This window comes from Cajanus cajan, chromosome 8 (genome assembly GCF_000230855.2).
Source record: "Cajanus cajan strain Asha chromosome 8, NIPB_CcT2T_4, whole genome shotgun sequence".
NCBI lineage: Eukaryota > Viridiplantae > Streptophyta > Magnoliopsida > Fabales > Fabaceae > Cajanus > Cajanus cajan.
In genome coordinates, this window is record NC_138524.1 from 30,755,934 (window position 1) to 30,773,168 (window position 17,235).

At 33.0% G+C, this 17,235-nt stretch overlaps 2 protein-coding genes across 3 annotated transcripts; one reads left to right on the forward strand and one right to left on the reverse strand.

Annotated features, from left to right (window-relative positions):
* Positions 1 to 1,548: 1,548 nt before the first annotated feature.
* LOC145950409 (uncharacterized) lies at positions 1,549 to 2,043 on the reverse strand. Its single transcript, XM_083061496.1, has one exon. It carries the CDS (start codon positions 2,041 to 2,043, stop codon positions 1,549 to 1,551), a length of 495 nt encoding a protein of 164 aa, XP_082917622.1.
* Positions 2,044 to 5,171: 3,128 nt separating this feature from the next.
* Positions 5,172 to 15,372, forward strand: LOC109790354 (uncharacterized). Of its 2 annotated transcripts, none has more exons than XM_020349487.3 (14): positions 5,172 to 5,742; positions 6,922 to 7,057; positions 9,159 to 9,328; positions 10,215 to 10,317; positions 10,688 to 10,742; positions 10,939 to 10,979; positions 11,488 to 11,537; positions 11,629 to 11,731; positions 11,986 to 12,084; positions 12,179 to 12,241; positions 12,609 to 12,830; positions 12,941 to 12,988; positions 14,290 to 14,346; positions 14,435 to 15,372. In XM_020349487.3, exons 1-14 carry the CDS (start codon positions 5,309 to 5,311, stop codon positions 14,519 to 14,521), a joined length of 1,668 nt encoding a protein of 555 aa, XP_020205076.3. In that variant the 5' UTR covers positions 5,172 to 5,308; the 3' UTR covers positions 14,522 to 15,372. The 2 variants fall into 2 exon arrangements, with proteins under 2 accessions (XP_020205076.3, XP_029125484.2); XM_029269651.2 differs by having other exon boundaries at positions 5,173 to 5,742; positions 10,215 to 10,311.
* Positions 15,373 to 17,235: the final 1,863 nt, after the last annotated feature.

Sequence of the window (17,235 nt, forward strand, 5' to 3'; positions counted from 1 at the left end):
TACGGCCGCAGTGAACTCAATACGGCGTATTGAAGTTTCTGAAACTTCAATACGGCCGTACTGAAATCAATACGGCCGTATTGAAGCTTCAATACAGCCGCAGTGAACTCAATACGGCCGTATTGAAATTTCTGATTTTCAATACGGCCGTATTGAACTCAATACGGCCGTATTGAAGTTCAAAAATTTCAATACGGCCGTATTGGCTCCAGGGCCCGTATTGGGCCTGTTCCCTATAAATATGACGTCAATTGGACGTCATTGGACACTTTCACACACAGTTTTAACCCTCTCCTTGAGTATTCTGGGGTTTTTGAGCAGTGTTCTGCCCTAGAAATCACTCGGAGAGTTGATCCGACGAAGTTCTTGAGCCCCGAGCCATTTTGCTTGAGGATCGAACCTAGTCGAAGGGAAATCCTCCGGATTTCCAAGTCAAAAATTATTTTTAGGAAGGAGGGAGCGGGCTTGTAGAGCGAGGGAACGCCAAAAAGCTTCCCAGTTTTACTTGATATATAAAAAGCACGCTTCAAGAGGTTTCTTTTCTAAAAATCCCTTCTTTTACTGCTTTCTGTGTGCATATTTAACCGTCATCATGTAGATAGTTAATTTATAATTGCTTAGAATAAATAGGGGTAATTTAGTAATTTTACGCTATTATTTTAGAAATAATCTGTCATAGGGAACCCGAAAGGGGCGCTGTGGGGTGCTAACACCTTCCCCACGCGTAACCGACTCCCTTACCCGACTCTGGTTGTAATGGCCGAAGTCGATTCTTGAATCGATTGCCTTATCCCTTTTTCCAATGTTTTGAGTAAAACATTGGTGGCGACTCCACGAACCCTCCTTTTGCGAAAACCACTAATCCATGGAGGGTCCCGCTTGGGATTAATATGGATTGGTGAGACTTTTAATAAATAAATTGGATAAGATCGACAAGGTCTCAGTTTGAGAATAAATCGTTCTAATAATCCAATACATTTTCAAAACCAAAATAAAAAGCGAGCTCGACCGTCTTCGCAACCGCCGAGGCCCGTTTGGGCCGGTGGCGACAGGGACTAAATCTATTCGTGTTACCGCATTGATTGACCTAATTGCCCTCAAGTGACTCTTTCATGCCGAAGAGGTTCCTCCACCTCCTGCGAATCCTCCAACAATTGTATTTATCACCCTTCTCGGGAGATTCCTATCCCACTACTGATCATTTTGTTCATGTGACTTGCTGCGTTCCCTGTGCCTATATCTCGAAGGTGCCCTATCTTGGCCCTCTTTCTTTTGGTCTGTCCTGTCGGGGTAGTTGTCCTACCTTTTCCTGTTCGAGGATTGTATGAAGGTTTGGAGGTGCCCTATTTTTACAAGATCTTTGATGCGATCCTGAAGAGTTGTGCATTCTTCCGTCGTGTGCCCCTTATTTCTGTGGAATTGTCATGTTTGTCTTATCTACATAGGGTGGAGTTGAAGCGCGTCGGGGCACCGTTAGGACTTCGGTGGCCAGGGCTTGCTCCAACACCTTGGTTCTGCTTGCATTAACAGGCGTGTATTGTGCATACCTCAGTCCCGTTGTGGTTCTCTCGCGATCCACAATATTTGGGATGCGAGGTTTTGTCGGGTGTTCTCTGTCCCCTTCCCTCTTATTAGGTTTGAGTCATGATTGGTTTCTGAACTCTGCCAACTCTTCCATTTCATGTATTTGGTCGCTCTTTTCCGTAGATCGTCGAGGTCTATAGGTGGCTTCTTACACAAACTGTTCACAAAGGGCCCAGGTCGTAGTGCCGTAGTAAGGTGGTGCATGGCTATTGCCGGGTCCAAATCTCGAATGGCTAGCGTCATTTTCCCAAACCGCTCCATGAAGGCCCTCAACGGCTCCCTCTTCTCTTGATAGATATTGTTCAAGGTAAGGGAGGTAAGCCGATGGGGTCGGCTTGTGGCAAAATGGATGCTAAAGCGTTTGGCTAGTGTGGCAAAAGAGTCTATGGACCTTGAAGGGAGTCTGGTAAACCATTTTAAGGCTGGTCCTTTCAGCGATGTAGGGAGTACCTTGCACATGATTGCATCTTCGTCTGTGAACAAATCGACCTGGGTGGTGAAGGCGTCCAGGTGTTCTTCTAGATCGGTAGTCTCGTCGTATCGTTCCAAAGCTAATTTTTTTCAATTGCCGGGTAATCGTGCCTTGCTTATATCAGGGATGAATGGTGTCTTCCCTTGTTGTCTTTGTTGATCAAGTGTTGTAGTGGTTACTCCAGCTGGTCAGCCTGGGGGCCTTGGCTCCTTATACCATCCCAATGATTCACCCTGATCGTTGGTGGGTTTTGTATTTGGGCCGGGATGCTTTGCGATGGTTGCCACGAGCGATTATCGCTTCTAAGTTCTGTATTCTCCCTTCGTAGGATGGATAATTCTTGGGCATCCTTTTCCCAAAGCCTCTTCAATTCCAACATTTCGGCCTTTAGCTATTCTATGGTTGATGACGGGTTTGCGAGTTGCGAGCGGTCCACGTACGATTCCTCCATTCCTTATATGTTTTGATTTGTCTGCTGTTTGGGTTCTCGGGGCATCCCGAGATTATGAATGGTCGCGTTTTCTTGCTGGCTCCTAGTTGCTACCATCTTAATTCAGGGTCGAAAACCATTTTGGTTTCGGCCCCACGGTGGGCGCCAAAATGTTCCTGCTGAGAACACTCCTTCTCTCCTCCTTCTTGATTAGTCTCCTAAGTTCCAAATGCTGGCTGAGTCTTGTCTCCGAATAGTGGGGAGGGTACCTGTAAAGGCACTCCAATGCTCAAGTGAGTATTCAGTAGAAAATAATAAAGGTTATTGTATTAAATAATCATACTTGTCCCATCAGTCCCATCAATACCATATTTATAGTGACGTTCTTGGGCCTGGTGGGCTTTCTAGATTATTGGGCTAGTGCACAAGGTTTTGCACACTGATTATAGCTAACATGGGTGTGTTTAATGTAATTAATACTTGCTTTCCGTTTTCTCATGGAAATTCGTTACAGTTGAATACCCATTCGATATGTTCATCGGTCAAGGGGGTATTCGGTATGTTCATTGGTCGAAGGGGTGTTCGGCCTATTCATTGGCTGAAGGGGAATTCGGCATGTTCATTGACCGACGGGGTGTTCGGCCTATTCATTGACTTGATGGGCACTCGGCCTGAGGGGTACTTGGCCTATTCATTGGCTTGATGGGTCCTCGGCCTAAAGGGGTGCTCGGCCTAAGGCGGTACTCGGCCTAAGGGGGGTACTCGATCGGCCTATTCATTAGCCTGATGGATACTCAGCCTGAGGGGGTATTCAACCCGTTCATTGACCCGAGGGGGTACTCGGCCTAATGGTGTACTCGGCCTAAGGGGGTACTCGGCTTGAGGGGGTACTCAGCCAATTCATTGGCTTGATGGGTACTCAGCCTGAGGGGGTACTCGGCCTAAAGGGGTGCTCGGCCTAAGGGGGTACTCAGCTCATTCATTGGCCTAATGGGTACTCGGCCTGAGGGGGTACTCGGCCTAATGGTGTACTTGGCCTAAAGGAGTGCTCGGCCTAAAGGGGTGCTCAGCCTAAGGGGGTACTCAACCTAAGGGGGTACTCGGCCTAATGGTGTACTCGGCCTAAAGGGGTGCTCAGCCTGAGGGGGTACTCGGCCTAAGGGGGTACTCGGCCTAAGGGGGTACTCAGCCTGAGGGAGTACTCGGCTTAATGGTGTACTCAGTCTAAGGGAGTACTCGGCAGTGAAAAAATTCTTGCAAACGTTTTTTTTTTTTTTTTCATCCGTGCATATCCTGAATCTTCCCATACGTAAATCATTTCAACATATATTCAATTCCTTTCATTTACACATGATTGTTTTCTTCTTCCTTATCAACTTTTTTTTACAACTTTTTTACAACTATATATATATATATATATATATATATTATTTATATCATGTTATCTATTTTATAAACTATTTGATAATATATAATAATAATAATAATAAATTACATATATTTATAGTATATTAAACTATTTAATAATATAGCTATATCTATCTATATATAATTATATTTGAAACTAAAAAAGAATTAAATTAAATTCAATAAAATATTAATATGATTTCTAAAAAAATTATCATACATTCCATATTGTAATTAGATATAATTTATATCAATTTAATTTACTAAAAATAAAATCTTATTCATGAAAAGTAAAAAAAAAATGCAATTGAAAATTTAGAAAGTTGCAATTGTAGGTAAACTCAATTAAAGGTAGAAAATTATCCAATTACTCCCATGCTAAAAAACACAAGCTCTAAGTAAATTTTCTATAAAAAAAAAATAGTCTTCTCGGTTTTGGCATCTATTTAAGAATGATAAGTTAAATTCAACCTAAGCTTAATTTTTAAAGTCTTATGTAGACTCTTCCAAATTTTAAGGGTAAATTTAAGGTCTTTATAAAAAATTATGTTAAATAGTATCTCATGAAATCTTAAAATCTCATCTACGTTTCGGATTTTCTTTTTTTCAAAATGGATAGAATATCAACTTATTAAATCAGTTTAGATTTTTGCACACCCTTATATAGTGCTTTTAGTTGCATACTATGTCTAAGATAAAAGATAAATATAGATTCTTAATTAAGAAATTCAACTATCAAAATCAATTTTCAATAATGTCAAAAGAAATAGAGAGGGGCCACGCGGCAGTTGGTAACAACGACCTTACCTATAGTTCTTCCAAACCTTAACGCAGCGTAACCTATCAGAAAAGAGAAGAGTGTCTGGAAATTGTACATGAAGACAACCGCTATAAATATAAATTCAACGCGATGATAATTGTTAAAAACATGCAGTTCCGGGGTCAAAGTTCAAGAACCTGAACAAGTTAATTTTTATTTATTTTTTTTAAATAATTGCCTTCTCAATTTCCCCATGAGCTTCCTTAAAAAACATAGGTTTTTGGATTTGGTCTGTGGTCCCCACACCCGAAATTCAACCTCAATTTGTCAGGCTCTACCTTCTAAGAAAATGTTCACACACACTTAATTCATTAATTATGATTCCCACTAGACGCGTTCCCAATTCTGTTTCTTCTACGTAATTACATTCAAGATTAAAAAAATCTAAAGAAAAAAACTCAGTGAAACATGATGGAAAATCATACAAGTTAAAAAATCGAAACATGTATAAAAGGTCCTCCATTCTCCCACGGCACAAACCATTTTTTACCAACTACCACTCATCATCTCATACTTTACGTACCCTCTTTGGGTTTGTTTTGTCTCTCTAGAATTTGTGATAAATTAGTCATCCACCAAGTTTTGGAATTTGGGTATGTCTGTTTATGTGGTGGCATCATTGGACCTAAATTGGCATCTTGGGTTGCTTGGTTTTGGAGAAAATAAGGCAGAACCCATTTCTGAAGACAATAACACCAAAATTTGGCTTCAGAAATTCATATTGTGGCTACCAATTGTAATTTTTGGAATATGGTGGCTACTTCATCAATCAGAAGAGGAAAGAGAAAGCAATCTCAATGGCAATGAGGTTGATCATGAAGGAGAGGTTGATCAATTGGACCATTTTTTTAAGTCTCATCAGGGAGAGCAGGAGCACCTTAGTGGTGAATTGAACTATTATTTTGATGGCGGTGATCATCTCCCGGCCGCCGCGCCCAGTGACAGCGGTGGGAGGAGACACGGTGGTTGTGCCTCTTGTGGAAATTTAAGCACCACAAGGTGCTCTCGCTGCAAGGCTGCTAGATATTGGTAAGTACAATGAAATTGATAGTTGTATTGTATTTTTTGAAAAACACTTGTGTTGTTTTTAACAGCTTTTAGGGTGTTTTTCTTATAAAGAAAATATGCTGCTTTTGGGTGTTATTTTTACACTGTAATTCAATTACGTCATGTATTATAATTATAACATTATAGAGTTTTACAATAAATAACTAAAAAGTCATGCCATCAATAAATTAGAATTAGTTAAATGCAATATAACAGTTTACTATATGTCAGTGCATAACTGTTAATTCATTGGTGTTAAAGAAAACAATTAACACTTTTTCATATCAACAAAAATTAGATTTAATCATAAGATTTTGTGTAAACTATTCAAATATATGTGACTAGATCTTCATTCCTAATAGACTTGTAGTGTTATTATTTCATCCAATGAATTCTACTTCAGTATTTAATATCCAACTTAAGTAAATATTTTTAATGTACAGGTCATTAAGGTAAATTCTTTTAGAGAATATTATAATAAAAATACCTAATAAAAACTCGATCAAAACCACGCCAAATCTTTGGTTGTGGATTTAGTTCTGTTAAAGTGGGAGGTATATATTTAGTGGGTGAAGTATATGGTGATAGTGATAAGTTTTTTTATTATCTGGTTAACATTGGAAATTCGTACACTACAATAAAAATGCAGAAGAAGTAGAAGAGTCTCGATTCAAAACTTAAAAATTCAAATTTGATTGAAAAAGATTTTTCTGATCATCAGAGAATGGGAACAAAAGGACTGATCGAGAGAGAATTCTTGTACTTATTAGAAGAATGAGATTGGATTCACACTCTACAACATGATTGTATGAATTATTTGTTCAAATGGATAATATAATGATGAATCGACACCATATATATTGTGAAATGAGAAGAAAGCGATGGAAAGAAAAGAGATAAATTGATCATTGTAGTAGCTAATACAGCTGGAAAGGAAGAGGAAGATAGAAGTGTAAAGTACTAGTGTGAAAATTGGACTCCAAAAAAACTGTCATTTTAAAAATTGGCCCACAACAACGTAGCCAAGTCAAAAGCTACTGTTCAAAAACCAACCTTTGTTTTTTCTACTTAAATTTAACCAGGAAAACAAAAACAAATGATAATATAAATAGAGTGTCTCATGAAACGATATCTGAAGATGTTTTTGGATGTTTTTGTTAGCTCAATGGAATGCCAAATTATTCATTGGAGGTCAGGGCATAAATACGAATGTTCGGAATCAAAGAATATAGCAGATGAAGCAAGACCAACAACTCATGATCACGGAATCTCCAAACTTGTTGAGAACTCTGAAAAGGTAATTAAGGTCTCTATCATAAAAACTGTTTGTGTTTAATGTCAACGCCTAATATATATAATATATTGTTTGTTATATGCAAGTTGATTTACAAGTCACAGATTAACTACCAACTAGCTTAAACAACTAGGTCAAGCAAATGAAGAAAATACAGGGATCAAAGGGGGTAAATATTAAAAGAATAACCAGCAGCCGTATAGGATCTTATAAGAGGAAGTGGGTAGTTATAAAAATCACAAAAATTTGTTGAGTGTAACTTGAAATGTTTATGTAAAAACTTATAGGAGAATAAATGGAGAATATTGAAACCTCAATAAAAAAAAAGAGAAAAAAAATATTCAAAATAATTTTTTTCTCTTAGCAGTGTGTCTCAAAGTTAATAAAAAAAAATTAATTTATACTTGTGAGACATGTTTAGCCAGAAAAAAAACCATATTTTATGAATGTAAATTAATATTTAATTATTGATTTTGGAACATTGCATGAAAAATTGTATAAAAAAATATTTGAGCTTAATTATAATGTAATTGTCAACCAACCGATAATTATGACTTCTACGTAATTATCCTAAAAGCTAACAACATCATTTTATGATTAGATGTGAGTGAATAACTTTTTTTTTTCTATATTTTTTGGTACATAAATTCTTAGTATATCAATGATTATGTTATTAAAATAAATTAAAATGTCGTTATAAAAATTATAAATAAGTTGCTTAAATCAAAATAATCTGTGCAAAATATATTCTAAAAACCCTTTTAGATGTTGTGATTGTTATAGTTAGGTTGTGTTGAAAAATGTTACCGATCATTTCTGTTTTGAAAAAAAAAAGTTTGTGATTTAATAATTGATTTACTTAGTGTATTCTGGTCTTTATGGTGTGTGTTTTGACTTTTGATTTTACTTAAATACTTAAATGAGGTTTTTGGAGGCCTAGTCCGTCCAATCAACTCGTGTAGGCCACGAAATTGGATCAAGGAATTTAAAATATCTTAAGTAAAAGCCCGAGACAACTATTCGTTATTTTTTTATTTATATACTTTCAACTTTTGTCTCGACTCGTTGTCAAGAGCATTTTAAAAAAAATAAAAAGTATTCTAATTCATCAAAATAAAAAAAAAAATTATTTAATATGATTAAAAATAATAAATTTGTCTTTTTTTATAATTCTTTTTCAAAATTATCCTTATATTGTGATATCTTTCTCTTTCCTAATTAATATTACCTTTTGTCTTAACTAATTGACGTGGACGTTGTTTGAATAATTTATAATTAATACATTTCACTAAATTAAAATGACATATTTTAATTATAGAGATATTTTAATTTAAAAATAGTTAATATATAAAAATAACATATATTGAATTTTATATAAAAAGATAAATAATTATTTTAAGTTGGATCTTATAAATATTAATGGAGTAAATTAAAATATATTAATCAAATTTCTCTTCTCATATATATAAAATCAAAGTTAAGTTATAAATGATATACATTCAATAAACAAGATATTAATTTTTTTTTTAAATTTCAAAATGCTTGTAAATAAATAACTTAATATCAACTTATGACAAAAATATTTTACTATTTTTTTATTTATAAGAATTACAATCACGTCAACATCGAACTTAGAGTTTTATACATATTACACCAAATTTGCAAAACTAAATTAAGGAACTAGATGAGAACGAGGAACACGGAGTTGAGCACAGAAGGAATGAAAGAATAAATGAATAGAAAAAGTCCTAAACCAAGTTTGCTTTATAAATGAAAAAAATATAAATTCGTGAGTATTACTTTATTAGAGTATCACTATGGATTGAGAGAGGTGGCTTGAATATTGATATAGTATATATTTGGAACAATAATAGGACTTCATTTTTTATTGAGAAACATGATATGTGTTGATAGATCGATTTTTAACTTTCAAATCCGTCTGAGTTGAGTTTCTCCCACCTACCACACTTAAAAATGTTGTGTATTTATGACAAAAAGTAAATAAATAAAAACAAATTAGGTGTAAATTGGAAGTTAATTGATGCCATATATGTGCATTTAATCTTTGGCTTAGAAATTATATTGCTAATAAGACTTGTGACAGGAGAGTGCCTCTAATGGGTCCAATGTTGATGATGGAGTGAAGTGGAGTTTAGAATCAGATGTGGGTGTGGAAGTTTCAAGTGAAAGTGATGTTAACAACATCCATGGTTGTGAAGTATGTGGTAGAACAAGTACCACAAGATGTTCACGATGCAAATCCGTCAAATACTGGTTAGTCTCACAAATATATATATATATATATATATATTTAACTAAGCCATGTTCAGATAAATTTTTGTACAACTATTTATAATTAAGAAAAGAAAATAAAAAGATAAGATATTAATTATTTTTTTTATAAGCTCATAAGTTAGATGAGAATTTTTTTTTTTTTTTTATAATAAAATTGAAGTACATAAGTTCATTTTAGCATGGAAGAAACTCAATTATTTTACCTTTCCATTTTCTTCTTTTTTTTATAGAAAGAAAAAAATTTACTTGCTATTATTTTTCAATTAAAATTAGAATTTTACATTAATAATATACATCATTTAATTAATTATTCATATTATGGAAATGAAATTCTAATTTTTATTCAACGGAACCAAAGCTTTTGATACGATGTTATTATGTTATTATTTGATGTCTTTTTGCGAATTCGTTTTCCTTTTCACACAATATTGGTGCATTATTAAATGAAGATTAGACCAAATTATATTTTGTCCAACTGAATACGACTTAAAACAAAAACACCCTTTTGAGATTTAAGCCATCAGATCTTCACCAAAAATTGTTATTTACTCCATAAATTTTTTTTATATATAATAACATATAAAAAGTGTCCTTATAAGTTTAAAATATGTAAATATAAATCTGTTTGACATATAAACTATACATAATTTTAATATTAACTTTAAATGAAATTTAACAATATATACTCTGTGTTAATATAATTTATACATACATTTTTTAAGAATATATTAATATATGTTATATTTATAATGAGTAAAAGTAATTTTTAATAACAGTGTTACTATAGAAAGTATATCATTATATGATATTATTTTTTAGTGTTAGTTTCATGAATATATTGGGTTATTTTTATTTTTCTTTTCAGCTCAGTAAAGTGCTTGATTATGGACTGGAGATGGCACAAAGATCAGTGCATTGCCAGGGACGTGGATTCAACTCCAATAGAAAGAGCCCATAGAGATGTAAATGTACTCGGAAAACAAAAATGATGGAGAACATTTTATGAAGCTAGGAATTATTTTGGGGAAGAAAACAATATGGGAGATGGTGGTGGTGGGGTTGGTTATATGAACATGCTTAATTGATGTTTTATACTTTCGAAAGTTGTTAAAATGCCAAACCCTGAATTGCATATATATCAAACGGCAATGAAATGTTTAAATGGATGTGGTTGTAAACAAAAAGTTTCTTATATAGACTCTTTTTAAAATGAGAAATTATACAACATTCCAATAATATTTTTTTATGAATATATTATAACCCTTTTAAATTTTAGAAAGAAAATGTATTCTCAATCTGAGCATAGTTGATAGTATTTTAATTACACTTTCCTCGCAGGTTGGATTGCTCAAGAGTTCATATGAAGAGGAAGAAAATATTCATTCGTCATCTGGTCCACTTTCTTTGGAGTTTCATCCTGTTTTCCACCCCTTTTTTCATCCTCAAAATTACAATTTTCCTTATCACTGGCTAAGAATTTGATTAGAAATGTTTTCTCCATATTGGTTAATTTAATTACATTGTATGTACAATTCCAATCCCTCATTAATTAATTGTTAGAATTATTTATCTTTATTTGGCTATTGCAGAAGGAACCTCAAGCTTCAAATCTCCAATTGAAGCATCACAGGTACGATGGACATAATTTTAGCACAAAAGCAAGTAATTTCAATTGTACTTTCTCTTATAAGGTGAAATCCATGTGAAGCACTTATTAAAGATATGTTTGGATAAACTTTCTAAGTAATTTTAGGAGAAAAAATTAGGAAAGAAAACTAAAATAAATTTCTCCATAATATAAAATTAGCTTATGCAAAAATCAATTTGTAGAAATTAAATTTCTTCAAGTAGCTTATCCAAAAAAATTATAAATTAATTTGTGCATAAGCTGGTTTTAGCTTATAGAAAAGTTTATTTCATTCTTTCTTCTTATTTTTTTTTTCTTTTAGAAGTATTTAAAAAAAATTTATCCAAATAAAAATATGCAACTTAATTTTCAGTTTGTGGGATTTATGTCCAAATTAGAGATATCAACATGAATTTCAACAAAAGAAAGAAAATGTTAGAAAGACAGTTTGAGAGAGTGCCTAGCTCATATGGTAAATAATTAGTTGTGACATAATTATGTTATAATGAAGGATCCTATCAACAAAGTGTTATATCTCGAGGATGAAGCAGCAAGGTCTAGGTAAATTTTTTCATTTGTTCTTGATTTCTAATGTGGTTTCCTTCTACAGTAACATCAAACTTAATTTTTCCTTTTCATTGGTTATTGTAAGGAATGAAGCTTTATTACTACAGTCAGAACTTGAAGACTGGAAGAAGCGAGCAAATTTTGCTAAAGAAAGATGGCAAAGCCTCAAGAAAGAATCTAACCACCAGGTAATTTATAGGAAACGTGTCCCATTATATATAATTGAGGATTGTCCAAGCAATGACAAATTATTTGGTGTTACTGGACCATATGATCCCTTACTAGTCTCTATACATGACATGTAATCAAATGTTATTCATTTCTTTTCATAAATTATAAAACTTAAATGCATCTTGTATAGTGATTTGTTGAGATCATGTACATGTGGTGATGATGATTGAGACATTGTTGGAAAACATTTTCTTCTTTTGTCCTTTTACAGTTGCTTAAGTTGAAGAATGAAAGGGAATCAATATCAGATGCTGAAAAGAAAGCTTGCAGTGTGATTCGTAGTTTACATGAAAGGCTAAAGCATTTGCAGGTTTTTTATTTGACTAATTGAGTTTCTAGTAGTTGATAGTTGAGCAATTTTTTCTTTATCTCAACCTATTTGGGTTAATTTAACATTCATACAGAAAGTAGTGCAAGAAAGCATTGTAGAGAAGACAAATCTTGAAGAACATATACAAAATTTAGAGGTCTGTACGTTCTCTTTCTTTCTTTCTTTTTTATATTGATTTTCTGAGAAAAAAATAATGGACAAAACTTAAATGTAGTTCATTGAATGTTCTTGGTGTTGTTTTTCTATCATATTTGGAGTTTCACTTTTATAGTTTGTAATGTGTAATAAAGGTTTGTATTAAAGATCAACATGGATTATTGCAAAAAGAAAAACCTCGAATTATGATTAGAAAACAATGCTGAAAGTATCTAAAAAATTGTATTCAAGTTTTATCATATTTCAATTGCCTTATTTATCTATACCTTTCATTCAGTGATGAATGAAGTTATATGACTTGCCATATGTTTAGACAATATTGCTCATCGATTACTGTTTATGTATAGCATGAATGTGCCAAGCTCAAGAAAGAACTGCAAGAAGAGCATAAACGCTCTCAATTTCTTACAGTGGAATATGATAAAAGTCATGAGGCTGCACAAATAGCCAAGAGAGAAGTTGAAGCAGTAAGACAAGTGTTACAAGAAGAACGAGAAAATGCTCAACGAATTATGGAGAATTTTCGTAGGGATGTTATATTTGCTGAATCTAGAGCTGCCTTTGCTGAGGTACTTATTGATATCTCAGTTATTTTATTTTGGTTGGTTCCAAATGAATACTTCTTATTTAGGTGAATTTTTTTTGAATCTTATAGCTTTTACCTTTGTTTTGATCTCAGGCAAAACTCAGTGATCTTCATAGGAAAATAAGAATTTCAGATTATAAGGTGAATGGGTTATCAACTTTGTGTTATGAGTGTTTCTTTTCCTGTTTGGCTTACTTGTGACACACTTAGCATAGCCTGTCTTGACATAATGGTGTTTACTCAAGCATCTTCATTCAATCCAAAATTCCAAGAAATATTGGATACTTTGAAATATGCACTTGTTTTGTATTTGGTATAAAATCTTCTTGAGCATCTCATATTCCCCTTCCATCCCATTAGACGACACATGTCTCCCAAAACATATAGGAATCCTATATTCCAAGATATGAAGCATTAATATATTTTCATTTGTTGCCAATTTTTCATATTCATCACACATGCTTAAATGTATAAGGTTCTTGACAATTATTATAACCAAAATGGAGATCTTGAATACCTATGCATCTTATGCCTTAGGATGTAAGGAAATCGAGAATCCAAGGTGTAATCCAACAAGTGACATTAATATGGTATACTTTTACTCTAAATGTAAATGTGATGCAATGAGGACAAAATATAGACATAAGATAAAGCACTAGACTCCCATCCATCTTAGGCATAGGTGATATGAATTGTTAGTGAAAGAAACTCATGTCCTCTATAATTGGATATACAACTCTCTTATCCTTAAGTTTTGATTGGAAAGGTAGCTTAATGAATGATGGCAAATTTACTCGAGGCCTTTTTGAGAAATGTCTAAAAAAAGAGGTTTGAACTTAAATTATAATGCTCGTTCCATGTACAAATAGTGATTGATGAACATGAGATTTTTTTGATGATTTTCATATTTCATTTATGCGTTTCAAACATTTTTTTTTCTGATTTCTTTGTTCCATTTTGTTTGTTGTTGTGAAAGATAATTTTTCAATTTTCTTCTAAAATAAACTCTGACTAGGTAGAATGTAATTTCACTTTTAAGGTGTTAAAGGAGGGCTAAACAACCAGCTAGTGATATATTTGTTACCACCTATAATGGTCACTTAATTGGACAATATTAACACAATTTTTCATACAGTTCCATTTCCAAACATAATATTTGATCATTAATTTCCTTAAGAGCCTGTACTACATTCCATATCTTATAAAATTGATGAATCATGTTTTCAAAGCTTTAAAGGATATTTGTTTCTCTAAATTCTCCATGAATGTAAATAAGTTTGCAATAAGATTGACATCAATATGATCAAGTAACTACTTGGAAATTGGTTTAGAATTTTGCTACAGGATTACATAGGGAAAAGATTAAGAAATAAATGTCTATTCTGTGTAGCAAGACTATCTTAACCTCTTCTAAGCCTGAAGCCATTTCTTCTTAAATGTAGGTCTGTTCTATATGCCTCTGTAATGAAAAGGACTTGGCTTTTGGATGTGGGCACATGGTGAGTTCTTTCAAACAGCGTTCCTTTTTATTTTTATTTTTTTGCATATTTTTTTACACTTGATGACTATCAAGTAATTCTTCTGCAGACTTGTAGAGAGTGTGGATTAAAATTATCAAAGTGTCATATATGCCGTGAGCAGATCACAAACCATATCAAGCTATTCCCTGGGTGACTATATTTGGATCCTCATATTATTTTTTGTGGGCTCCAAATATATTGTGTACATAAAATCCTGTAACAAAGATTTTTACCATTGTTACACATTTCCCTTTTTACCTCTTATTGTTCCTACATGTGCACTATCAGGTTACTCATACCCTGCTATAGTACTACATACATGTTGTGTACTCCTGGAACCAACATATAGTACCACTATTCAGCTACATAGTTTGTTGACTTGACTGGAAAACTATCACATACCATTGGAAAACAGACAACAAAAGTAATCTAATCCTCTCATGGCTAATGCAGTGTTACATGGAGCCTATTTGGGTAAACTTCTCTAGAAGCATTTCTAGGAGGAAAAAATAGAAATGAAATTAAATAAACTTCTTGATATGCTAAAATGAGCTCATGCATGTGCTAGTTTGTAGAAGTTCTCTGGTGTAACTTCTCAAAAAAATCATAAATTAACTTATTTACAAGCTAATTTCTATAGAAAAGTTTATTTCATTTTTTCATCATATTTTCTTCTTCCAGAAGTGTTTTTAGAGAAGTTTATCTAAACAGCCCATGGTGTCAAATGGAAGATGGGATATTATACCTTAGATCCTTGCATCAGTTGTACTCATCTAGTCCCTCATGTCTTCTTTTATCCCAAACTGAAAGGGAAAGGTATATAATGATGTCAACAACTGACCCTTGAATGTATACAGTGGAAACATTTGGTTGCCTTGAACACCTATGTAGTCCACATTTCCACTACAAGAATTCTGCATAGCTTATGTAAATTACCTACCTAAATAATATAGTCTCTTGTCTGCAGAGTTTTCTGTTCATTAAATTTACTTTATTTTTTCTTCCCTTCTATTGCTACTAGTTTCATTCTTGACTACCATTTAGTACATAGAGTTGCAGAGAATTTAGCTGAACCATTAGAATTCTGTGATGTTAGTGGTTGGACCATCAATCGATTTCTGCCTTACTAGTGAGGTAAGAAATAGAAAAGATTACTTTATGTAGTCCATACTCAAGCATGAAAAGGAAAGAGTTGAAGAGAATGTGTACTTAGGTTATCTGATTGCCTCATGATGATAAATGTTAAGTAATTGTCAAAAGCTCTTTTCACAGTCAAATATAATAAGAATCATCTAACTTTGCTGGAATGAAGAAAAATCTATGAGTTACGTTGAGGGTTGAAAAATGCAAAGTAAGCATAGATTGTAATGGTTTTATTTGCTTTATGCCTTTATGAAGTAGTTGTTCCAGTATGTACTTGTAGATATGATTTTTATTTATTTTTCTGTATTGTGTTTTTGGATATGTACGTCACTATTTTTTTGGTATGTACACTAGTGACCCAAAGAAAATCATTGTCCATTGTATAAAATAAAGGAATTTCTATAATTTCTTCATCTAATTTTGACTTTTCCATTTGACAACTAGCGAAATACTTTCTCATCATATCATTAATATTTAACACTAATGTGCAGGATAATTTTATGATGGTTAAAATAGATTTTCTATATCAGGTCTAGACTCCTCATAGATATAAGCAACATAAAAAATCATAAAAAATCTTAACTTTCTATGTCAATTAATGAAACAACACAAAAAGTCCTATTCTTCTGTCAAGTGTTGCCTCTTTGTTGTGTTTGTTATCCTTTGTGACCTCTGGTATGGTACTGTGAAATCTATTTCTCATTTTTGCCGTTGTCACTTTCACCACCACATTCACTTTTAAAACATCCTCTTTGTGTCGTCTTCCACCTCCACAATCGTTTGTTCCATCACCATGTTTGCCACTTCCACCACCATATTAGCTTCCACACCACCACACAATATCAACATTCAATCAAAATATCATAATAATAATAATAAAAGAAAGAAAAATACAAGGAGTATAAGGTTGCCATTTCCACCACCATGTTACCTAAATGTGCAAGGATGATAAAGGACGGGGGGAGGATTCGAAGAGGAGACAAAGGAGTATAAGGTTGAAAAGAAAGTAAAAAACATAAATTACATTTTTTTGGAATAAAAGTAATTTTCAAAACACTTTTTATTTTGAATATTGATTTAACCATTATAAGAAGTACTTTCTTCATTGATTGATTGTCCCATTAGCATAAAAAGTTTTGCATTATTTTTACAAAAATGTCACCATTTTTTATGTCAAATGCTTGTTTAACAAACATAGAAATAGTTAAGACAGAAATCGACATGAACTGTTTTGAATTATTTACAAAATATCATAGTGTCCTCTTTTTTTATGATGGGTAGATTGGAATTGCCATAAAATGATCACTATGAATCATATTTGATATTTTTCATCTCTTTTTTAAATAATTAATTTTCAATCATTTTAACCACCATCAGAAGAACTTTCTTTGTCGATTGATTGTCCCATTAGCATAGAAAGTTTTGCATTCTTCTTCTACTTCTTCCTAACGTTAGAATACGCCTACCTTACTATGAGCTAAATAAAAGATGAGTAAATTACATTCATACCCCATATGTTTTTTTGCGAGATTAGACCCGATTCCTCCATTATTTGGACCTATATTGAGAATTCTTAAAAGTTGAAAAGATGTTAGATTGTATCCTGACCCACAATCAACATCAAGTCTATTAACATATTTGTGTCATGTGACATGGACATGGTTTTTAATAATTTTTTTCTTCAAAAAATGTCCCTCGCCTTCTCCATTAGAACCAATGGCTTTT